Below are 26,329 nucleotides of genomic sequence, written 5' to 3'. Positions count from 1 at the left end.
GAAGAGAGAATGATTAAATTGCATGTAGATAGGACTATACTACAGAATTTAACACACTCAGCCTCCTACCACTCACTCGTCGTTGAATATAATCGTCAGGCGTCACTTGAAATCAGGGACTAGCGTTACTCTGGCCATTAAACTGTTAGTATATATTCACAGAGCGCAGTGAAAGGTGTACCAATACCGGAAGCTGCCGATCATGCTGCATCAGGAACTCCTTCGCCTCTGTGGAGCAAAGGAGATTGAGACCGAGTGACCGACGACTGTGAATATGCTTTTATATTTTTATGGAACTGTGCCTTTACCGCCCCATCAAGATTACAGGGGCCGGGAGCTACCTTACGCAATTCAGACATCTTAAAGCAATAATGAGCAGCAGCCGACCTTTGAGCAGCATAATATGAGTAATACACCCCCAAAATCCCTTAGATATAAATCCTTTGTGGGTCCCATCCAGCCGACTAACGAAGCAATTAACCCCACAAGACCACCAGTGTATCTGCTAATTACCTCCGCCAAGGATTTTATGTTTTTGCCGGTGTTTGTTTGTTTATTTGTTTCTTTCCCTGTCTCCCTGTTAGCAGGATTACTCAGAAAGTTATGAACAGATTTTGATGAAATTTTGTGGAAGGGTGGGCCATGGGCCAAGGAAGAAACGATTAAATTTGGATGCAGATCCGATCCGGATCCGGAGTATCCTGCACAATATCCCCAAAAGTTCTCAATGAATTTCAATGAAAATTTGTGGAAAGGTTGGCTATGGACCAAGAAAGAGTTGATTAAATTTGTGCGCGGATCCGGATCGGTAATGTCCCGCACAATATCTCCAAAAGTATTCAACGAATTTCAATTAAATTTTGTGGAAAGGTAGGCCATGAACCAAGAAAGAATTAATTAAGGTCTTAGACGAATCCCGAACAGGATCCCATATCCACGGATCCCGATCCAGATCCTTTGTAATGGCAATGGCGGGGGTATGCACTCTCTGAGTGCTGTCTAATTACATATTGGAATTCATTATGCGTGCACAATAGTGTATCCCACGAAAAGTGTGCTTGACAAAAGTAGCTGCCGATGATGTTATGCAACTTTGGAAAGGTCTTCGTATTGCAGAGTTAATGAAGGGCTCTGGGTATCCAACTCTTACAGTTCAATACTGTTTCCTAAGCCAAACAGAAGGTTTTAAAAGTAACATGAACAGAAGAAAGAGAAAGACGCATTACACTGAAGAAATTAATATACAGGCAGGATGATCCGTGATAATTGCGCCCAGTCATCAGGGACTTTTTCCCCTTAAGATGTTGACCAATGCGCAGGAAACTGAATGTGTGACCAACAGCTAAGAGTATACTGGTGAATTTAACCCCACCAGGCTGGTTACCTATTATGATTTATTACTGCTGTTTCCTGATGATTTTATTCACATCTGTGTAGACTTTCCAAACAAGAGGGCTTAGATATGGCCTTCCTCAACTAGCTAATCACTAGAGATCCTTCCCAAACATTATTAAACGGCGTCTGTAGCTAAAATAAAATGAAAGTACATTATCGAACTGAAGGAATTAATGTCTATGTAAGGTGTTCCGCGTCAAATAGCAGGGAACGCTTCGCCTCTGGAGGGAAGACGCATTGAGTGAAGGCTGGGAATACCCCCATGAAATTTACTACATTTGGAGAAGTTAACCTCCCCATGGTAGGGATAACTCTAGTGGTGTCCTATTCCCGCTAACGCCAAACGACCGTATTAAGCTGAGAGTGAGTCATGGAAGCCTGAGAGTTAATACTGTCACCCATAACCCTCTCACGATCGGGACAACTCTAATATTGTATTCGAGCTAGCGCCAGATGATTATATTTAGTTACGGGTGGGTTAAAATGCCTTGAGAGAATCTGTAATTTCTGGTGAAAGTATGGCTGAGGAAATAAGATTACACATTGTTTCTTTCACTTATTTCTGGTGTTACTTTTATTTCTTATCACTTATGCTTCCCGTCCCCTCTTATTCCTGTTTGTGCTTTCATACCTTTTTTTCATTCCCAGTAACTGCTTGTGCTTTCTTTCTCCTGTTGTGTCTGTGCTTTCGTTTCCCCTTTTTCCTACTTTCAGTCTCCCTGTCTCCGCCTGTTCCGTTTTCCCCTTACCCCTGACTGCTTTCATTCTCCTGTTGATGTTTGTGGTTTCAATCCCTTATTCCTAGTTTCCTCCTATCACATACCCATGCCTTCTATCCTCATACCAGTGTCTGTGCTACCATCCTCCTTATATTTGTCAGCCGTTTCACTGCCCCTTCACCCTTCACAGACCCCATACTCACCTCAGTCAAGGCATCCCAGAGGTCGTCCTTGGAGAGACAGAAGAGGTCCGAGTACCCAACGCTTCTTACATTGGCCGTCCGTCTGTTGCCTGTCTTGTTTCCAGCGATGTTCAAGATGGACACCTGAGGGGGGAAAGAGAGGACCTTGGTAGAGCTGCCGTTTCAAGCTCATTAAAGGCAATTTTCTTGGAGCAATTTTTCCCTGGCGATTGTATCTTGGTGACTATCTTGGCAACTTTTTCTCACACGTGCCTTCACAGTCACAGTTGCTAGGAAAGTCGCAACTCCTCCCAAAAGTTGCCTCTAAGATCCAGATATCTAGGAAAAGCTGAGAGAGAAAAAAAAAAAAACGGATGTGACATAGCCCTAATACCGTAAACTTACTCTCAGAAATTGTTAGGATGTCACTAAAAACAAACACCCTCGGAAATTGCTCATAAATATACTAAAATGGCTAGAATGTCACTAAGGTTTGCAAAGATCTCCTCAAACATGCTAAATAGAAATGATTAAGTCTATATCTTTCTACAATATCACTACAAAATCCAATTCTATTTCGCATTCTCGTCATCTTATAAGGCCTTCTGGCACTTCCCCCTTACCAGTTTATTTCTGTACATGGCATGCTAATGTAATGTTCAAATTATCGTAAAGCAGGACATAAGTGACTTTCTAATGATATGACCTTCATGCGTTGACAGGCATAAACCTTAGTCTCTTCTTAAGTAATATCAGCGTAAGATACAAGCTAAAATGACTACACTGCTGTTATACTGACTAAGAAATACTAAAAATGTTGTTAAGAAAGTATCTTTTGCGGTAATTTCAAATGATTGTTTTATGATCCATGCAACGAACTAAGCAAAGATGCTGCAATGAAAGCAATGAAACTGATAAAAAGCCCGTCGCCCGTACAACTGAGTGACTGATATAACTTAAATTAAATAATGTTATAATTCTTCCTTATTTCTGTTACATTTCACTGTCCATAGCCTCTTGTCACTGTTAACCTCAAGGTGTTCTAATGCCTTTTTATCCCTGTCAGCCTCTGAACACCGTCTGGGATAAATTTATAATCCCGTGATGCATGAAAATGAGAGATAAAACAACTGATGGTGAAGACAGGTGACTTGTAATTAAGCACTGTAATTTGTGCCTCCAAAGATCCTTCAAGAATCACACAGCCAAAACCCAATAGTCAAGCTGAAGCGTTGCCAAATTTAGCCGTGTAAATTACAGTATATGAGGCATGGGAATCCTTAACTTTACTTTCGGTGCCTTCAGACGACTGTATTCATCTTTGGAGGAACTTTCCATCCTCTGAAGTTAGTCATCATCATCATCTTGTTTTATTCTTACCTCCCCAAAGACACTGCCGGCTCCCAGCGTGGCGAAGACAACCTTGCCGTCGTCAGCCACTACAGACAGCTTACCGCGCTTCACTATATACATCTCCTTACCCACGTCCCCCTTCCGGCACACGAAATCACCGGGACTGAACACCTGGAGGCAAAGAAAAGCATAAGAGGAAGAACTGGTTGCATGAATGATATATAAAGAAGTTGTGAGAATATTTAGGCACAGAAAAATATCCTCTGCCACACCCAGCTGATAAGAAAAGCATCCAAAAATCCCTCTAAGGATGTCATGCAACCATTATTTTACAATCAAAGACCCTAGTTTTAGATCTACGTAACTAATACATTGAGGCAAATAATGGGCTCAAAAGTCCTTGTGGTAAGCCCAGGAACTGAAAGTGGTACACGAAATCCATGGGACCGAAGACATGGTGGACAAAAGAGTCAGGAAAAGAATGATACGAGTATGACAGAGAATTTGTCGTGCTTCTGTATATATTGTCGGCAAAGGTTCCAACATGAACACTCAGCGTTACATTTTCTAACGCCAGAAGAACCGACACAATGTTTCGGCGCAGCCATGATTGAAGGTGAGAAGGGTGCTGCAGGATGGCTGGAGCAAATGGACAAGGAAGGAGGAGGTAGTGGTTCCATCTGGCTCTAAGCAGATGAAATATTGACCCATGTGTGATGGGCCATGAGGGAGAACGGAAATGGAAGCAGGGGAGGGTGGGGACAGGTTGGGATTGAAGTGGTTAGAGGGGATTGGGAGGGGAGGGAGAGGTAGAAGACCCTGGGCACAGCTAATGAAGGGACGAACTGCCGTCATGTTGAAAGGAAATAGTAGACAATTATGAATCAATACATCTCAATGGTTATAAACTGTAAAACTATGTGAATTCAATTTCAGAAGTTGTTCAATAGTTATGAGGTACGATTATGAAAGATAGAGTATTTTGTATGTATATATATGCAATAAATAACTACATTTTTAGGCTATGAAATCTGTAAAACAAATGGGAATACAATTATCGTGTGTAATTCTTTGCTGACAGTGTAACCGATAAGTTGAAAGGTATGAATCACACCTGCATTATTATGTGGTCCACTTCATTGGGCACTGTTTGAAATTCTACAATGTTAGTTATTTGTTTTTACTTAAATTACTTACACCGCCAATTAGTTTGAAAATGAAACAAAACACTTCGGGAGCCAAATGCTAATCGCCCGCTAAAATATGCAGTTGGCTATGGTACAAGCTACTTACAAACCAAATTTGAAGAAAAATCGCAAAACTGTACGGAATTCAGTCACCGTGTTTCACAAAATTGCCGATCTATATTCAAAAGTATATGGCAGCTGACATTCGGTCGTCTTCGATCAAATCCTCACAAAAAGCAATAGGCTTCTGCACATCCACATAGTTGCAATGTCCAGAAGGTCTGGTGGAAATTCCCCCACAATTGTTCGAGATAGTTTGGCGCACGCACACACACACACACACACACACACACACACACACACACACACACACACACACACACACACACACGCACGCACGCACGCACGCACGCACACACACACACACACACACACACACACACACACACACACACACACACACATCAACAAAAACTTGAATATCGCCTCGCTTTGCAAAGCGTGGGCGATAATAAAGTATACTGGATCCAGGGGAAACTGCGATAGTTTTTTAGAAGAAACTACGAACTTGATAGTAAGGATCCAGTTTATTCGGCATTTGGCCAAAGTCGGCTTCATTACGAAGGGCATGCACGCTTTACATTAGGCACATTAAGAAGGCACTGAAGTCTCTTGAAGCAGTGACGTCAGCAGTCAGAAAGTAAGCTACTGTACAGGGTCTAATCAGGATTACCAATGGTTAAATGTAGTATATAGTTGTTAATTACATAATGCAATATCGGTAATCAGAACACCTACATTAAACTGTATTACTTTCGTTCTGCACAAATTCTGCATCATTCCAAATTATTTCATGCCCAGTATCGTCTATGCTGTACAGTAAATGACATTAAGATATTTTATCTCAGTAACTATATATAACCAGCCATTATTTAACTATATATAACCAGCCATTATTATTACTATCATTTGGGAAGCGACACACTCTGATACAAAGGCACTGGCGCACCTCTCTCTCTCTCTCTCTCTCTCTCTCTCTCTCTCAGAATGTTCCCGCATTTCTCATACCTGGGTACGCGGTGTTAATTATAGGTGGAAGCCTGGTCAAGTACAGTATGTTTCAAACCTTAATAATTAAACTATGCCTCTTTAGTAACTAGAATCAAAGGCATCTATAGTACGTTGTAATGAAAAAAAAGTCACCATTAAAGTTAAGATTATTTAGTATATGTATAAGCTAATATAAGAGGAATAGATATGTCAGCTTAATTATTGATAAGGTGATATTTAAAGGAAAACGAAATGTAGTAGGAAATGAAATCATGTGTGAATGGGGTGGGTGTCTAGTTGTCTGGCTGACGAGGAAGACGGGGTGTGGTATTATTATTGAAGCAAAAAAACTTTCAACTGATAGCCATGTAATTAAGAATACAGAACGATTTTAATATGACACTCGAGTATGCACAGCTACTCGGCTGTTGATATTCCTTTGCTACAGCTCAGCATTCAAGATTGAGCGAAGGAAATTTTTGGTAGAGAGAGACAGCGAGAGAGAGAGAGAGAGAGAGAGAGAGATTAGCGTTATAAATCCCAAGAGACTGTCAACATACCTGGAGTTTGAGCTTAAGAACCAGCTCCACCAGAAGACCCGGCTCACAGTCTTGGAAGATTCGTACCTGCTTCAGCGTGTCCAGATGCACGTGGATGGCTATTTCCGCCTTCAATTTATCTGGCAGAGACTTGAGTACCTGGGGGTTATAGGAGGCACAGTGAGTACGTGTAGCAGTATAATTGTTGCTGTTGGTGGTGGTGGTGGTGGTGGTGGTGGTGATGGTGGTGGTAGTTGTGGTGGTGCTATTATTATTATAATTATTATTATTATTATTTGCTTATCAGATCACTATAACCATCATTTTTATCATTATTTCTTTTAGTATCATCATTATTACTATCACCAAACAATATTATAATCAGCCCAAAATTCAAAGCTGCAATCTCGGCGGGTTCTTTCATCATCAGGACGGTTTGTGTCAGACTCTTGGGGTTGGGTTAGGCTAGCTTGAACTAGGCTAGGTTAGACTGCTGGGCTAGGTTGTTAGATTAGGTTGGGCTGCAAGAGACAAATTAGCTATGTTAATCTGGGTATAAGGGTCAGGTTTGTAAGCACCCTTAGTGAATTCGTAGCATTTCCTCCTTAGCGATTTACTCTGCATATTACATCTCATTATCCTCGCGTAATTTACTGATGGAAACTAGTTCGATACTAAAGCGATAGAAATCTCATACAAGAGAACGTTAAGGTCTAATAAGCAAAATAAATCGTTAAGGAAGAGATATTCCGAAGCTTCCTATGCTACCTTCAGTACGGGGTCTGGAGTAATATTAGATTAAATGACGTGTGGTTTCAATAACAATAGTAGTGATCTGTGTCGAATGGGTAAAGATTTCTTAACTACTTAGCCCCGAAAACATCATATTTACTCCCTTTTTGGTTGTTACTAGACTAATTCATTCACCTACGTAAAGGGATTTATGAGGGATTTATCTAACCTCTCTTGGGTCCATACGCTCACCTGAAGTTGATAAAATCGTATAAGACATCAAAAAAAAAAAAAAAAAAAAAAAAAAAAAAAAAAAACTCCACTGCATTACTGAGCTAAGGGTAGTGATACAGTACGGTAGGTGAGATCAAGTTTTGTTTACAGCGGGAGGAGAAAAAATAATGTCCAGTACATAAATACCTTCTACATCCAACTACAAAAGGAAAAACAAAAGTTAGGATTAATGTCTATTTCTAAATCCACTTTCAGGCAACGCACTCACCCCCTCCTCATCCAGTGACTGTTTGTTGCTCCACAGGTAGTCGAACCACTTAATGACCCGCGTCTCCAAGTCCTTCGACACCTTCCGAAACTCCATGTACTGCTTCACCCCGTCCATCCGGTTCTGGGGGCAACACACACCTTAAAATACCATACACTGAGGCCATACTCTCATGGGCAGAGGCTTGCACATCTACTTTTATATTCTGTCTAGTACCTCATCCTTGCTGGTTTGTTTTCCCACTGGCACGTCTTAATTACTGGTATATTCCAGCGGCTTAAAGGTACACGGTATTGAGAAGAGATTTTGTTAATAATACACACACAAATACTACTAAGCAGTAAGTAGAATGCATCACTACGGAAGGGGTGCTAGGGAGCTTCTTAAGACCACAGTCATAATGTCCCTCTTCCACAACATTCTCTGGGTAGTTAACAGTTCTGTACAGTCCGGTTTAGTTACATTAGCATTTTTACTAGCTGTTGCAAGAGAGCCATCTTAACAGAATGCATTCGCAGAGAGAGACTAGCAATTGCCCCAAACATTGTTGCTGCTATTGTTGTTCCCCAAGGTTCATCTGAACATGAAGGCAAAGGACTGCAAGCTTAAGCAGCCCTTTTGTAGATCATCGTTCTTTTGGGAAACGGTAAGGGAGATGAGGCACGTTTTCATGACCAGGCAACGGAGTTGTCCGGTTTTATCAGTACCACCACGTGAAGGCGTTCCTCTCAGCGCTACAGATTAAGGTACACACTCAAATAAACTTGCTTTGTCGGCTCATACAATAAATATATATAATCAAATACAACCAAGAGTCCAATTGATAATCATTAGTAAAAGTAAGCTAACTTACCTGATACATAATGGTCTGATGTGTATTGCAAAAAATGATTAGACACCGGCTTTAGTAGTATTACCAATAAAATATTACTTATACTGAAAGCCACAAACTACACTGCCGGGAGCCGTCTGTGGTTCGTTTCCCGGGCAGTGAGTGCACTACCATAATATTACACGCTTGAATTTTGGTCAAAACCTAAAGCGATCTTGTTAAACTTGCAATTAATATTACTGCCTCGAAACAGTGTCATCGTCTGAAAAGATCTTGCTAACCATATAATACACCTGCCTTCAGAGCTCCTCCATGCCCCATTTCAGACAAAATCATTAAAACAAAAAACTGTATTTTGTAATTCGATGCTTACTTCGGCTGAATAATACTTGAACATCTACAATTAGTTTCAACAGATATTATGTTAAGAGCTATTCCTAAATTATTCTCTCTGAGGTGCAGTGCCTAGAGGCTATGCAACTGCAGTTCAGAACATCTCTTGACATGTGACCGGCCCAAACGCATGATTATATAACATGAAAGAAAAATCCCAGCAATATACAGGTATTGGGAATAAAATCAGCGCGTGTGTGCAGTCGACTGTCATCTCGAAAGTTGCCTTAGACCACTATATCATTAAGCAGGCTGATAAAAAAATATAAAGCGCCAGATTCCGGGTAACAAGTAGCCTTAGAAGTAGCCCAGAAACCCTCACCTGGAGCTCTGCCCTGGCGGCGTTCATCCCACAACCTGAGCTTTAAGTCACAGCTACATGAACTTCAATAAGCCTTAATTATGAGCTAGGAGTGAGTCTCCTTGGTTACTAGACAAATCAATCTTCCAGTCTGCCTACACTTGGCCATAAACTGGGTTGAAATGGGTTAGGAATCTTCCTTAGGTTACAACAAATTCGCTCTAGTAAGCCTCCTAAGGTGACGAGTATACGACTGAAAGTGTACCCTCATCCCCTCACCTGGAACTCTGCCCTGGCCGCGTTCATGTTGGTGATCATGGAGCCGACGTTACCGACGATGGTGGCGAAGATAAGCACACCCACCAGGAAGTCCACCACCACGAACAGGTACTCCACGTCCTTCTCCGGCTGCGGGGTCTCTCCTATGGTCGTCAAGGTGAGAGTCGACCAGTAGAAGCTGAACAAAGAAGGGAGTGAAGGTGAAGATGAATTCTCCCGTAATCCCATTAACATGCCATTTAAACACCCTTGCTGTTGACACGCCTCCTACTGTATGAAATTCTCAAATGTCAAGAAATGCTGTGGGCAGGCAGTGCCTGAAGAAATGGCTCACACTCATTCCATGTGTAAAAGTGCCATAGAAGCAAGGACTGCTGGGCCACAGAGAATGGCCTGAGTCACAGAATATGGAACTTTTTTTTCGAGGGGAATAAATCCACCTTTGTACTTCTATTCCAGTTTCAGAAATACTTCCTCTTGTTATTTCAACTATATACCGTGCTGCCTCCCTATCACCAAACTGAGCAGCTACCCATGGCACTTGCCTGAGTCACCCCAAAAGTACTCTAGTAGGTTTGTTTTCATCTGAGCGGAATGGGCCACTCTCACAACTTGAATACTGTATGTTGGTTGCATGAATTTTGATAAATTTTAGTTACAGGGCAGGAGTGAGTCTCCGAGGTTACCAGACAAATCAACCCTCCATTCTGATTAAGCTGAAATGAGTTGAAAGTGGTTAGAGTTTTTTGTTACCATATATCACCGGCACACGCTATAGCCAGCTTGAGTGAAGGGCACTGAACTGGCCTATGCTCACAGACTAATCCCTGAAATATACAAATAAATCAACTGGACCCTCACCTGTATATATACTGATGAGAGAAGGTGCCGTTCCTGCCTATAGTGATGTTTTTATACACCCATCCGTCCGTGCCGAAACCGATGGCGTAGGAGATGGCGAAGTAGAAGCATGCGTTCCAGTGGATAATGACCAGGATGTAGAGCACCACCTTGCAGATCCGGAACGCGTTGGGAAAGTTGGTGCGAGTCTCCGTCTTGTCGAAAAACTCACCCATACGTTTGAATCTGTGCAGAGAGATACATTACAGGATATAAGAAAAAAATAATAATAAAATAATACAAAGCTTCTATGGCGGCGTAATTTTGATTCTATTACGCTTTGGAGGGATATTTTAAAGACTCTGGATTGTAGAAACAGTGCATCCATGAATTGTGGTTCCTTGTCAGTACTTTAACTTCAGCTTGCATACCTAACGTTTTCACACACCCATTTACTATGTCCATCCAGGAATAGACAGACAGTCAGACAGATAGTTAGACAGGTTGACAGACTGACAGAAACAGAGAAATATTCTGAAGTTCTTCTCCTTACCTCAATAACCTGTTGAACCTTAAACACAGGCCATGACACATGTTTAGATAGCCAGACAGATATGTAGATAGATTAATTTAATTGACTGATTGATAAACAGATAGATAGACAGATACTGGTTGATGGATATTCTGACGTTCTTGGCCTTACCTCCATAACCTGTTCAACCTCACTAACACAGGGCAAGGCACGTGTTTAGATAGATAGACAGGCAGACACAGACAGACAGACAGACAGACAGACAAAGACATATAGACAAACACAGATATTCAGACGTCTTGGCCTTACCTCAATAACCTGTTGAATCTCACTAACACAGGGCATGGCACGTGTTTATCACAGTTGGTGCCGGTGGCCAGGTACACTAAGTCGGTGGGAATGATGGAGGCCACGTCAAGCCGAAACTGCCAAGACTTCACGTAGTTCTTCCTCAGCTTCGTGGGCTCCTTCACCATCAAGCCCTGCTCTAGGTAGCCTGATATGTGGGAGGAAGTTGAGAATTACCAGGAGACATTACGTGGGGAAGGTATTCGCGTCGTCGTCTTCGTCATCGTCTTCGTCATTACCATCATCATTACTACAACTGCTTCTGCTATTACCACTACTACTACTACTACTACTACTGTTATTATTATTATTATTATTATTATTATTATTATTATTATTATTACTATTATTATTATTATCTGGGATCCATTTCCTACGCTCTTCTACCTTCAGGCCTCCTTCAAGTATCCTGAGAGGGTTAGGGTGGAAATATGCTGAGGAAAAGGAACAGATAAATAAATTTTTAATAGGAAGACTGGAAAATACGGTGAAAGTTACGCAGGAAGAAAACGAATCAAGGAAAAGTCTATATCTGAACAAGGGAAACGAGAGAGAGAGAGAGAGAGAGAGAGAGAGAGAGAGAGAGAGAGAGAGAGAGAGAGAGAGAGAGAGAAACGGTGGGAAACAGAAAATGGGAAATTCTGTGATAATGTATGTGGAGAAATGAAACAGTGAAATGTATATATTAAAAAAAAAAAAAGATGGAAACGAGATGGAAATTTATATAAAAAATGGGATTCGGTAAAAATTTATGTACGTAGAAAATGGGATATGCAGTGAGAATTTGTTTATGAAGATAATGGTAAATTCGGTGAAAAACTGTGTATGCATGAAATGGGAAATGTGGTGAATAAGTATGCATGTAGAAAATAAGAAATGCCACGGAAATGTATGTTGAAAATAAATACAGAGTGATGAAGAAATGGCTTAATGTTCAGAAAATACTATTAAAGTTTTAGACCTTACCTTCGTGTGCTCTGATGACCATATCGACAACGTAGATCCCGTCGCAGATATAGTCTAGCGAGAGCCACAGAGGCGGACTGAGGTTGTGCAGCTCCCAGAACACTGCCCTGCCTATGATCATCACCCAGTTGTACAGCAGGGCGGCAGTCATCACACACAACCACTGGGGAAAAGAAAAGTGTATTATAGTACTCTTCATGACGTACAGCCATGGAGGAATACAAAGACCATCCTGTTATTGAATGATTCTCTCTCTCTCTCTCTCTCTCTCTCTCTCTCTCTCTCTCTCTCTCTCTCACAACACACACACACACACACACACACACACACACACACACACACACACACACACACACACAGACACACACACCAAACATCATTTCCTATTGTCCATAACCTTGTTCAAGCTTTACTGTCTAATTTTGTTGCATCCATTTATTGCAAAGTCGAGCAGTAATGTCACAGGGAATATCATCGCTCCTCTCAAAAAACGACTGAACCGTTCCCACAACACACGGGAATGGAGAGCACAATACACAGACCACCCTGTATATCGGTGGTATACTGAATGGAGTCTATTAAGGTGAGGACACAGCAAGAATATTTTTGTGGGGTAAATTCTATGAATCTTTGTCTTAGTGGCCAGAACTGATTTTATTTATCATAACATGCAACAGGATCAGAACACGATTGTCCCACCTGCCTCCGTCACCTGTGCCTAACCTAACAAAATCTCACTCTGACCTAATCAAATTTAACCTAACCACATTAAAGCAATCTAAACTCACAATGACCCACTTTAGTCCAATCTTACCATACCAAACCAAGCCTAACCTAACTTAACCTGACAGTCACCCAACGAAACGAAACTAGACCTAATCTAGTTAACCCAACAGAACTTCAGGCAGCCCAACTCACCTTGTAGTGCGCAGGTTTGGAAGTGTCGATAGCGAAGTAGCCTTTAAGCACGCCGCAGCAGAAGGTGTGTGTAGTGTCGTCTGCCTCCCTCACCTGTCCCGCCATGGCCATCTTCTCCAGGAAACTATCAGGCCGTTCCGGTTCCTGTTCCTGACTGCCTGTTGCCCACGTCCGTAATAACTGGGAGACAGAGAGAGGCTGGTTAAGGGTGAGAGAGAGAGAGAGAGAGAGAGAGAGAGAGAAATTACATAATCTGATGGGTATTTTTTCCTGTACCGCAAGACGTCAAGTAAATGACAGCAACGCGACCTTAACTTGTGTTTGTTGCTGAAGAAAATTTGAAATAAACCTTCATTGCTCTCAAACCGTCAATCATCATCATCATCATCATAGTCATCATCATCATCATCATCATCATTATTATTATTATTATTATTATTATTATTATTATCACAACATCACGACTTTTTTTAGGGGTGCACTATCATCCCCATGACTCCTCCCCTTCCCCCAATCCTCCTAGACAGCGGATGGTGACAGAGGCGAACCGAATCTATACGTGTTTATTGATCATCTTCAACAACAACAACAATGATTCAAGTGAACAGTACATCGTTAAAAAAAAAAAAAAAAAATACACTTCTTTCATTTTAACTTGGCCCAAATTTTCGTTCTTTTGCATCTTATTTCATGTAGCTCAGTGGCAGAAAGACAATGCTACGGTTCTACATCCCTTCCATACTGCTTCTTTGTGACTGGCATCATATTCCGGTGTTAATCTAATGTTATAACTCAGCATTCAAGATGGAGAGATGATAATTTTATGCCAAAGTAAAGTGAAAAGAGTATAGTACGAGTAGCAACCACTTGTAAGGAAGAGCATCACTTCCCCAGGTTCCTTGGAGCTCAACCAATGTCGGTGCTCGTATCCCTAGCGTTCAAAGAATATTATTATTGTTTGTGTCTCTTGTTAAAAAGATATTTTTGTTTAGTAAAACTTTGTTATTTTCATAACAAAATCATTTACAAATCTGATATGACACGAGGACGTGCTTAGCAACTGCTTTAACATCCAGTATTACCGCCGATCATGAAAAGATAATTAAATGAACTGCTGGCTCTCATGTTCTTGCTTTTGACTGATAAGCGTTCGTTAAATGAGTATAAGTTCTTTGAAGTATCATCAAAAGACCCTCATGCAGCTGTTTACTGGATCTAATTCTAAGTGCAATATTATACGTGAAAGTAGGTGGCTGTAAGTATGTCTCTGTTGTTAATAAAATGTTGTTGATAGAATCCAGACTGGAACAGGAGCACCTCTATGGGGAAAAGTAACCTTGGAGGGAACACATCAACTCCTGCTTGTTTTTTTTTTTTTTTTTTACTTCACCCACACTGGATACAATTTCTCCCATCTCATCAGCAGTCTTACCTATTAAAGGCCTGTCAACATTTTTTTTCTTTTACAGTGCATTTTGTCAAAATAAAAAGCTGATTTGCGAAGCACATACAATCTCTCTGACCGAAACCGAGTGTGACAGCTATGGGCGAGTATAAAGATGAGAATATAGTGCACAATACAAGTAAAGCAATAATCTTAATTGGTAAAGAGAAGACACCAAAAAAGGTTAGATTAATAGAGTAACTTGCAGGAATGTCTAACAGGTGAATGAGCCAATGTTTCGTACCCCGAGCATCGAAGTTTCGTACCCTCAAAGGGGTGCGTGTACCCTGGGTTAGGAGATACAGCCTTAATTAGACCCTCCTCTTAACCAGGGCTAATTTAGTCTTGGGTGAATGGAAGATGTGGGAGCCAACGTCATGTGCGTGGAAAATGTGGGAGTCAACGTCATGTGGTGCTTCATGTTATCCTTGACCTGAGAGCGGTTCAAACATAGGCCCTGTCTCGGCACAAGCGTGATGGGAGTGCCTCATAAAGATCACACATGCTTCTCTCTTTCTTGCTCCGGCAGGCACCATCAAGAAAATAGTGCCCAGGCGCCTCTCTCTCTCTCTCTCTCTCTCTCTCTCTCTCTCTCTCTCTCTCTCTTTCTCTCTCTCTCTCTCTCTCTAAGAGAGAGAGATCTGCCATCAAACAGCATTTACATCGATCACTCAAACCCACACCAGCCCTTTACCTACACTGGCTAAATGTTCTTCCTCTACTTCCATTCATGCGTAACTAATCCCAAGTTACTGAGAGCAGGCAGAGAATAGGGGTATATTTTTTTTCTGCTGTTCTTCATTTAGGAGTGATAAGGAAGCAGAGGATTGAGAGAGACAGGCGAAGAAAGAGACGAAGAAATTTATTACGCAATACAAGTCGTAATACAAGACAAACAAATCATCATCATCATCTTTAACATCATCGTCATGTTTATCAACATCATCATCATCATCATCATCATCATCATCATCATCATCATCATCATCATTATCATCATCACCATCGGCATTGTCATCATCATCATTATCGTCTCAGCCTCTTTTTTTTTTTTTTTTATTATCATCAACGTCATCATCATTATCATCATCATCTCTTCCATATTCCCTAGATTTAATTTCAAAGCATAACACTCACAGGCATCCACAAAACTATGCACCCTTTTTCAAAACTACTGTTCACTTTTTGGAAGGAATACAGCATAATCCACTTGCAGTAGGTCTGAAATACTCCACACATCACCTTCCACTATCACCCCCGAATCCATCTCTCCACAAACAAATGAACACACATAGACGCAAGTAAATTCCAGCCTTTTCTCTCCACACACACATAAATAAACACGCAGAAATAAACACGTACGCATATTTAGCCTACAAACACAAAGAAACACCTTATCTAACACGTAAACAGACGTACAGACATTCATTTCCTTTTCACATACACAAAAACACAAACCCGTAAACAAACAAGTCAGCATGTTAGCCATTTTCTCTCCACAAACACAAAGAAGCACATTATCAACTACGTAACAAGGCGTACATACACTCATTTTCTTTCCACATACACAAAAACAAACACAACCAAACACGGACCCATAAAAAGAATATCACTGACACAGTTCAGCCATTTTTTCTCCTCACAATTAAAAAAAAATAAAATAAATAAATAAAACTCGTCTATAAACATATGAACAAATTTCCCGCCATTTTCTGACAGGGTGGATTTACTCCCAATGGCGTCCGCTTTAAAATTCAGGATCTTTGGTATTCATTGCCACGTTCTGTGTCCTCAGCGGTGTCAGAGCAGCGCGGGCAAAGTGGACGAAAGGGAGAGAGTCTCAGTGCATGTGGGGAAAGAAGGAGAGAAGGAAGGTGGAAGGGAATGAAGGATGAAAGGGCAGACGAGTGATGGGAGGATGGAAGGAGGGTAGAGGAGAGAAGCAAGGAGGATAGAGAGAGGAAAGTGGTAAATAAAGGAGAGGAAACGCGAAGAGAATAGAGAAGAGGGAAAAGACTGAGCGCTGGAGGGGGGGGGGGAGAGAAGGGAAGGACGGAAGGATGAGAGGGCAGAGGTAGGAAGAAGTGAAGGTTTATAGGGTAAAGGTTGATAAAAAGGGGAATGAATGAAAGTTAAAAGGAAGAAGAGGTGAGAAAAAGGAGAGGATGGAGGAGGGGGAAGGCTGGGACGAAGAGGGAAGAATGGAAGAGGGTACGAGGAAGGGGAGCATTAGAAGTTGGAGAAGGGCAGGAAGGAAAGGAATGGAAAGGAAAGGAGAGGAGAGGAGAGGAGAGAAGGAGAGATGGATGAAGTGGACGAAAAAAGAGGAGACAATGTTTTGAGGGAATGAAGAAGGGAAAAGGGGAAGAAAGGACGAATTAGAGGGCATAGGAAGGAAGGAAGGAGGGAGGACGAGGGAAAGAGGAAGGGATGAGGGAAAGAGGAAGGGAAGAGGGAGGGAAGAGGGGCGAGGGATGGAGGAAGGGTAAGAGAGGATGGTTAACAGGAGGATGGGTAAGGGAGGGAAAGACAGAAGAATTGTTACTTTACCCGTAATCTACCCAACAATAAACAGCCTCGAAAGGGCAAGTGGCTCTGTTGCTGTTTGCTTTCCTTTGTATCCCTTTGAAGGAGGAAGGGAGGAGAGGAGGGAGCCAGGAAGACTGGAGGAGGGAAAGGAGGGAGACAGGAAGGCTGGAGGAGGGAAAGGAGGGAGACAGGAAGGCTGGAGGAGGGAAAGGGGGTAGATAAAGAATAGACAATGCAGCGCGAGTGGACAAAAAGGGAGGGTCTAAGTGGCTGGAAGGAGAGAAGAGAGGAGGGAGGGAGGGAAGATGGGAATGAGGGAGGGAGGGAGGAATGAAGAGAAGGATGGAAATATGAGAAAGCAGAGGGGGGGACAGGGAGACAAAGCAGACAAAACGCTGAGACGGAGGGGAGGGGGAGGAGGAATGGAGAAACTGTGTCTGGAGAGAGAAAGAGGAGGGTAAGCAAGAGGAAGAAGGAAGGAGGAGGAGGAGGAGGGGGGAATTAAGGAGGAGCGAAAGAAGGATGGAGAGAAGGAAAGAAAAATGGGAGTAGAGGAAGATGGAGAGAAGGAACTGGAGAGAAAACACTAAGAGGGGTGGACAAGAGGAGAGACTGTGGAGGGAGAGGAGAGGAAAGGGAGGGAAAGATGAAAGATCAACAGGGGGAAAGACCAGGTGAGAATTTTGAACCTGGGATGTAGGACAGGCTGGTCTTTTCACTGTCATCATCATCATCATCATCATCATCATCATCATCATCATCATCTTCATCATCTTCATCATCATCATCGTCATCATCATCACCGTCATTTGTTTCTCTCTCTCTCTCTCTCTCTCTCTCTCTCTCTCTCTCTCTCTCTCTCTCTCATTGTCTGAACTCTCTGCATGCATTCCTTCCCCATTGCGGCGGGCACACAACACCCCTCTAGCAACACACACACTCCTTTTCCGTCCAACCCCCTAATACAAGTGTTAATTAAATACACCCAGTCCTCAATGTATTAAACTGGTTAACTCTGATTCTGTCTTCCCCTCTCTGTCTTTCCCACTGCCTATGACCTCCAATCTTTTAAATGCAATGTGGCATCTCGAACTGGGCGGATCTTGATTTTGGCTCCTTGTGTTCGCTTTCTGTGGATGGGACGAGGTTTGCAGGTTCTCAGCATTTATAATTCTCTTGTTTGCATAAAAATCACTCACTCACCACTCATATCTTCAAAATTCTCGATTCCACCATCCACACGTAAGGGAGAAAAAATAAATAAATCATGTGAAAATGATGCGTGAGAAAGGGGGAAAAGGGGCAAAATTGGAAAAGGGAAGTGTTCAAGTGTTGGTCATCAGCGTACAGTTTAACGATGCACAGGCAGTTACTACACAAGCACCGCAATCACCACGCGTTAACAATCACAATATGTAGTCAAGGAATCAGAGCGGGGGAGGGAGAGAGTGAGGGGGAAGGAAGAGGTACAGTACACCCACTACCCCATGCAAATCACTAACCTGTATTCTCTTCAGCGTTAGATATTTTATACCATTTTCATAACGATTTATTTTGCATATTACACCGTGGTATTCCCCTTGTAGGCAGTTTTTATCTCCTTAACGCCTTCATTTCAACGACTAATTCTTCTAGTCTTGCTACCAACAGATAGTTGTATTTAACTTAAGACCGACCTTTGGCATTGAAAAGGTTAGTGAGGGTTATCGTTCCATCTTGAAGTCTGAGTTATAACAGGAGATGGACAGTGTAATCTCATGCTAGTCACGAAGAAGCATGTAGACCCACAATAATGTGTTACTCTGCCACTGAGCTATTAGAAAATTTAAGCTGCGAAAGGGCGAAAAGCTAGGCCAAGTTGGTGTAAACGGACTATAGTTTTGGCACAGGACACTTCACCATCTCTTGCTTGCACCTGAGTTTGCTTATGACACCTCCATGTTAATCTGCATGCTGTTTTTATTTTTATTTTTTTATCTATCTATCTATTCATGTATTTATTCACTGATTTATTTGCTTATTTATTTACTTATTTACCGATTTATTTAGTTATTCAATTATTTACTGATGTTTATTTACTTATTTATTCACTGATTTATCTATTATCTATTATTTATTCATGTATTTTGATTTATTTATTTACTGATTTGGTTATTTACTTATTTACTGATTAATTTAATATTTATTTATTTATGTATCAACTGACTTTTATTTACTTTCTGGTACTGATTTATTTACCTATTTATCAATTAATTTATTACATCGACGAAGTTGGCATCAGTAACATCAACCCTTTCAATACAAAGACGTCTCTTCCATTCAGTTCTTTACTATGTACATATGTTCTTTATTACGTCTCTTCCATTCAGTTCTTTACTATCTACATCTGTTCTTTATTCCGCCTCTTCCATTCAAATCTTTACTATCTACATCTGCTCTTTATTCAGCTGAGGAGGTATTTGTCGAACCCAGATCATCAATTACAGCCTTCTTTAATCTCTTCGCTACTCGAGGTCACCCCTTGGAGAAATACAGTCTTCTGGCAGAGGCAAGATTAAACAAATAATATCCTCGAGCTGAAGGAGTTAAGAAGTACTATGCAGAATAATTCGCTTAGGAAGATACGTTAAGAAATTTCAAGATGCACTATGCAAAATACAACGCTAATGGAAGGCTATTAGCAAATCTCCAGAACAGATCTAATTAATTACTGGGGAAGGGGATTTACAAAAGCTCACAATTAAATCCAAATAAATCGCTACAGAAGAGGTGTTAAGAAAATTCAAGACGTGCAACACAAAATAAATCACTGAGGAAGAGGTATTACGAAATCTCAAGATGTACTGTGCAAAATAAATCACTGAGGGGAAAATTATGCAAAATTTCATCACCATAGCTAAATAAACTGCTAAGAAAATGGCATTACGGAAACTGCTAATGCTAAAAAGAATATGACTGAATAAACGAAAAAATTAAGCCTCAGAACTTGGCCATAATTTGCATCGGTAAAATAAATGATGATATTAAAATGTACAACGCCAAATAAATCCCTAACAAAGTGGTGTTACGGTGTTGCAGGATGTACTAAGCCAAATACCGCAAAGGTGTGTAGCGGTATCTCGGACTGAACTAATCTAAATACACTGCTATGAAACTGATGTCACGGTATCTCAGAATGTACCAAGCTAAATAAACTGCTGAGGAAGAGATGTTACGGTATCTCAGGATGTACTAATCAAAATAAACCACTGAGAAGGATATGTTACGAATCTGCTTAAACGGGACCCAGGCTCAATAAAAGCACTTCGGGCAGGACGGCGCGCTCTTAAACGCTGGCAAAATCGTTCCCTAGCCTGACACGCGAGCAAAATTGGCCATGCGTACCTGAAATCGATAGGTGGGAGTAATTATCGACGGAAAGGTAATCGGTCGGGTGAGGCAAGAGTCCAGCAGCGGCGACAAGAAAGGGGAAGGGAAAGGGGAGGGGGAAAGGGGAAGGAGGAAGGGAAGGAGGTCTGCTGAGTCTGCTCTCCAAGGTTGTTAATGAAGAGACCTGTAGCTGGAGTACGATGGCGGTTTTTGTTACTTGTTCTTGCCATCATGAACCTCGATTCGGTACATAAAAAGGATAACAGGGGATTGGTTGTTTCATATAGCAGGGAAAACACATATTTAGCATTATTATTCATCCTTGTCATCTTTGTATAATTCATCAGACTCGGTATAAGAATGAATAACATCGGTATTACAGCTGCTTTTATGATTTATTATGTTCCTTGTCTATGCTTTTCTTGTCATGGAAAAGAAATATCAGTTATATATAATTTTTCATTCATCATTATTAGTGCGTATTCCAAAGCAAATTGCGGTTATTCTTCTCACAACAAGATCACTCACAGAACGCATACCTCAGGCAGGGCAACACCATCCCCACTCTGACGTAGATTCTTCCAGCTTTCTAGGCCAAAATATAATCACTTGTTCTTAAGCTTGTAAATCAACGTCCTACCCACCTTGGTCAAGATGGAGCATTGATTGTAAACTGGACTAAAATCGCCGTCCTAAATAAGATTCATTGCCAGAGTTACAAAGTATTCTCCGTCGTAACTGTGATCTTAGCTACGAAAAAAAAATGGTCGTAAGTCTGTCAGTGAATTTACTCCCATGCCATCCTAGCTACGACAGGAATTCAATCTTAACCCCTTCACTCCTGTGGTTTATTTTATATATGATTCCTGCCATCTGTAGACGATTTTATTTGGCCAAGGACAGACATTCGGAACTGGAGGGGTTAGATAAAGCCCTCATTAACCCCTTCACGACTAGGGATTTGTCCTATGCTGTATAAAATCGTCTAGTGGTACCCTGGTAAAAAAAAAAAAAAAAAAAAAAGACATGGAAAAAATTCCGTGGGAAAAAAAGGGGCAGAAGGAGTTAACTTGGTCTTTTCGTAACTGAGCTTTCATTTATTTATTTATTTATCCATCTATCCATCTACTTATTTATCTATCTTTCTATCTACCTATCTATCTATTTATTAACTTATTAATTTAATTTTGCAGGAGGAACGAGAGACGCTGTGAGAGTACGTTTTCTTCTCCTCGTCCCCCCTACGTAAAATTAATCTTAACTAAGGTCAGGAATTGATCTTAAGTTAGTTTGTGCATACGGACCCATGAATCCACTATCCTGTTCTCTCTCTCTCTCTCTCTCTCTCTCTCTCTCTCTCTCTCTCTCTCTCTCTCTCTCTCTCTCTCTCTCTCTCGACCTACACCTGCTGCTGTCTTTTCACCTTGAAAGTTGAGCTTGTAATAACTGATTAGCACTTGAATATAGTGCTAGCCACGAAGAAGTGCTATGGAATGAATGCAGAGCCGTGGCACTATCTTATTCTAATACTGAACTCGTGAAATATGCAGCACAAGGACGAAAATGTAGGCCACGTTAATGTGAAACAACTATAGTCACGAAGAAGTGCTACAGAAAGATGTATGTATTAGAAAGATGTATTGCCTATTCCGTCAATGAGCGGCGTGAAATAAGCTGCAAAGGACGAAATTCTAGGCCAAGTTAATGTGAAAGAAGTATAGTTACGAAGATGTGCATTACGTGAAATAAGCTGGAAGAGGGCGAAAATCTGGGCCAAGCTTAGGGCATCTCGTGCCGTAAGGAAGCTTACTAACACCTCTTCCTTAGCGATTTATTTTGCATATTATACCTTACCAGTCTCTTGCATCATCTGTTGTATTATCGACACAGATTACATAGGATAAAAGCGGTGATTAAAATGGCACATGCAAGAATAAACTGTTAAGCAAAGGGTGTTAGGGAGCTTCCTCTAAGAATACCGGCCAAGGTGAAGGAACAGAATAAACTGGCGAGAAAAGGGTGTTAGGGAGCTTCCTCTAAGAATACCGGCCAAGGTGAAGGAACAGAATAAACTGGCAAGAAAAGGGTGTTAGGGAGTTTCCTCTAAGAATACCGGCCAAGGTGAATGAACAGAATGAACTGGCAAGAAAAAGGTGTTAGGGAGCTTCCTCTAAGAATACCGGCCAAGGTGAAAGAACAGAATAAACTGGCGAGAAAAGGGCGTTAGGGAACATCCTCTAAGGTGAAGGAACAGAATAAACTGGTAAGAAAAGGGTGTTAGGAAGCTTCCTCTAAGAATACCGGGCAAGATGAAGGAACAGAAGAAACTGGAAAGAAAAGGGTGTTAGGGTGCTTCCTCTAAGGTGATGGAACAGAATAAACTGGTAAGAAATGGGTGTTAGGGAGCTTCCTCTGAGAATGCAGGTGAAGGAACTGTTTACCTGTAGAGTGGAGACGAGCCTGGCAAGTGCAGTCTTCTTCTGTCTCTGCTCCTCCGCGTCTCTCTGTTCAAGGCGAAGAAGCTCAGAACAAGCGTCGTCGGCCAAGGAGGTGCGAAGACTGCCAGGCGATAAGAATCCGTTCTCACCGCCCTGGGGAAGAGAACGAGTTAGAATCAGAATCAAGCACCTAACCTCCTCTCACTATACTGTGAAAGACACAATTAGGATCAGAATCATGCCCTTAACTTCTTTCATGGGATGCAGTAATTTTATTCTTGCTACCTTCAGACCATTCCATTAACCTTAGGACAGACATTTCGACCTGGAGGAGCTAGGTATAAATTTCATTAAACCTTTCGCTACAAAAGGCGTGCCTAACTAGAATGAAAGTGTCTGGTGGTTGCTTGAGTAGAATCAGTAATACTATATGGGACTGAAGGAGTTAAGAGTGATAGTTTGATACTTTGTCAGACTGGAGTAGTGTTAGTGTCATTATGAACGGCCTCTCTTGCACGCTAGGCTAAAGAAAAAAAAAAACTTTGAATTGCCACCTGAACTCCAGTAAACAGGCCTTCGTTTGGTGTTTCCTCTTTGACTGTGAACATATTCTTTTTTACGACTAGACGATTTTTTTTTTTTTTTTTTTTTTATCAGACTATTCGAACCTCAAATATAAAAGACAGTCTTCATTAAACCACTTCATTACTAGATGTCTCTCCAAACTGAATAAATTTACCTGCTAGCAGCCGGAACAAACTACTAATGAAGTACAAGGCTAAAGACTTCATTATGTCCGAAGAGCTCGCAAATTTACCACAAAACACACACACACACTAAATCTGCCATCAAAACACGCTCCGGTGTGTGACGCCCGGGAAATATGTTTCTTGGAGGCAAACCATAAATCCTCTTCAACTTTCCTTTCCATGTTGTATTGTAAAGGCAACCAATGGCCTGTGAGGGTGACGTAAGCCTACCGTTCCTCAGTCCAATACAGGGGAGGTGGACAGGAGAATATAAGACCACCTGGGATGCCACGTCATGAAGGAATAAATTACTGTGTTCTCTATTACCCCGGCCAAGAGATGCGTATAACACTTGTCACCTGGTATAAAATAACTGCTTACCTGTGCACGTGTTCAAGATCCTTAGTACTGTTATATCTGCGAGGATCTGTTTACGATCTATCTGTCAACTGAGTGGACATACATGAAACAAGTCTGATTTCATTCTGGAGACCAATTTTAAGCTCCTCTTCTTTCATGCGCAATCTTTTGAGCTGAAACACACTCGAACAGACCTCTACGCCACCCCACTGAATTAAATGTAATCAGTAAATCGAAAACTGATTTTTCTTGGAATTCCAGGTACAAACAGTAAAATGACCTCACGTTCAAAACTCTGGTTTACCTGCCAGTGATACAGCCGACAGGTACTGAACAGGTCTCAAGTTTTACTGGCCAATCAATTATTTGTTAGCTGGAGCCTGGTGGTTTAGTGGTTTGGACGCCCTAGTCGGGATGCCCAAAAGGTGACTGAATACTTATCGATCATATAATACTATTAAGGGAGTAGGCTGGTCAACTACGATTAAAATGAACTGGACCATGATAGCCTAGCCCCGGGCCCCAACACTTCTAAGGACACAAAACTGAGATTGGCTGTTACGTCTCATTCTCTCTCTCTCTCTCTCTCTCTCTCTCTCTCTCTCTCTCTCTCTCTCTCTCTCTCTCTCTCTCTCTCTCTCTCTCTCTCTCCTCTTTCAAGCAGTCAGCATACATACATGATGGAACTCTGCTTTTGATAATAATTTGGCTTATGTTTGTCATGGGAAAGTAAGTCACTAAAATAAAAATAAAAATAAAATAAAATAATATCATGAACTTCAGATTTCTAAATTCCTGAGCTTAAACACCTTCAGTCCGATGGCGTCTATATTACACCATTCTTGCGGCTACCAGACGATTTTACTCTGCACAGGAGACTATCTGCTTCGTGAAATGTCTCTCAAGCTAAATAAGGTGGTCTAGAAGGAGCAAGAGAGAAATATATTGGTATCAATGTACTGAAGAAAGAAGCTACACTACGGCAAGGGAAAACATACAACTTTATACATTACGGTGCTACTACAGAGGCCAAGGTACGAGGAAACAATAGGCACGGGGAAAGACAAAAGGCGTCCTGAGGGAAATGAGGATAAAAGAGGAAGGAAAACAAAAGCTGAGGGTGGAGGACGAGGGAAGATGGAGGTCGAGAGGGGGGAAGGTGTCCATAAGAGGAAGAGAAAAAAGAGGTAAAAGAATGATGAAATAAATAGCGAAAAAGTGACGTATGGAAGGACACTGGTACAATCTCTACTTTTCCTCCTCCTTCTTCTTCCTTCTTTTCTCTTTATTTTTTTCTACTTCCGCCTCCACAGACTCCTTTGGCGAAAATTCTGATAACCACAATATCCATTAACCCGGTCATCGTCGGGACAACTCTACCTTATTGTGGTTAACGTCACACGATAAATAAACTAAGAGTGATTCATTGCAAGCTGAGGTCCGTATTTTCGTCGGGTAAGGAATCTCCCTAACACCTCTTTCTTAGAAATTTATTTTTGGATCTGGCTGGTTAATATCGTCTTACACGTTATATATGCACTGAAGTAACGTTGAACGGCTAGGTGTAATAAGCAAAATAAATCGCTTAGGAAGAGGTGTACCGATGAGACCACGAGCCTGAGAGTGTCAATATCTTCACCATTAACTCTCCGGTTATCAAAACATCTTCAATATTCAGTCATATTTACGTAACCTATTTAAAATTTGCCAAGCGTGAGTCATGAGCTCCCGTGAGTGCTAAACATGAGCATTACCAAAACAGAGTGACCATGTGGAAAGAATGGACAATGAGAGACTGACTAGGAGAGTGCATGTGAGTGAGGTGGAGAGGGGAAGGGGAAGGGGGACGAGATGGAGGGATGGGTGCAGAGGTACGGTACATGACAGAGGAGGGTGTGAGTTAGAAAAAGGGCAGTCTGATGGCGAAGGACAGGGTGAATTGGAGGGGATTTTTCTGTGGTCACCCCTTCCGGGATTAAGGCGTCTGGTGATAGACAGACAGACAGACGGACAGATAAAGATTGACAGATAGATAAATGGATAGACAGATAGGCAGACCACGAAATCCAAGGTTAATTTCATACCTCCCTAGTAAGCTTCTCATGATAGGGATTCTCTTTGCGAGGATGAGACGGAGAGATGGGGTGGAGAGGTATATGAGGGTGGGGGGTGTGAGTTGGGTGCAGGGCAGTGAAATGGCGGGGGACAGGGCGATGTGGAGGCGATTTGTTTGTGTCCACCCCGTACGGGATTGAGGCGTCTGGCAATAGAAAGATAGATAGTAAGTAAACCAACTCAGAAAATCGTCCTGAGGGGTGAAGTGAGGCGGTGTGGGTGAAATACTGGCGTTTCCCGAAGTACACACACAAAAA

General features: G+C 41.6%; 1 protein-coding gene across 1 annotated transcript in view; it reads right to left on the bottom strand.

Annotated features, from left to right (window-relative positions):
• The window catches only part of LOC145408971 (cyclic nucleotide-gated channel alpha-3-like), a 91,304-nt gene that overhangs the window by 5,581 nt on the left and 59,394 nt on the right, over positions 1-26,329 (bottom strand). Inside the window, exons 2-11 of the mRNA XM_080279547.1 lie at positions 22,852-23,001; positions 13,069-13,248; positions 12,151-12,313; positions 11,146-11,332; positions 10,326-10,550; positions 9,465-9,642; positions 7,660-7,782; positions 6,447-6,584; positions 3,677-3,820; positions 2,318-2,440 (exon numbers count right to left, since the gene is read on the bottom strand). Of these exons, the coding sequence (XP_080135673.1) occupies positions 2,318-2,440; positions 3,677-3,820; positions 6,447-6,584; positions 7,660-7,782; positions 9,465-9,642; positions 10,326-10,550; positions 11,146-11,332; positions 12,151-12,313; positions 13,069-13,179 (1,392 nt within the window). The 5' untranslated portion in view covers positions 13,180-13,248; positions 22,852-23,001. The remainder of the gene's footprint in view (positions 1-2,317; positions 2,441-3,676; positions 3,821-6,446; positions 6,585-7,659; positions 7,783-9,464; positions 9,643-10,325; positions 10,551-11,145; positions 11,333-12,150; positions 12,314-13,068; positions 13,249-22,851; positions 23,002-26,329) is intronic.

The sequence above is a fragment of the Coenobita brevimanus genome, chromosome 79, assembly GCF_032717465.1.
Source record: "Coenobita brevimanus isolate Jiangsu-jjx chromosome 79, ASM3271746v2, whole genome shotgun sequence".
Classification (NCBI taxonomy): Eukaryota; Metazoa; Arthropoda; class Malacostraca; order Decapoda; family Coenobitidae; genus Coenobita; species Coenobita brevimanus.
This window is presented reverse-complemented; position numbering and strand designations above follow the sequence as displayed.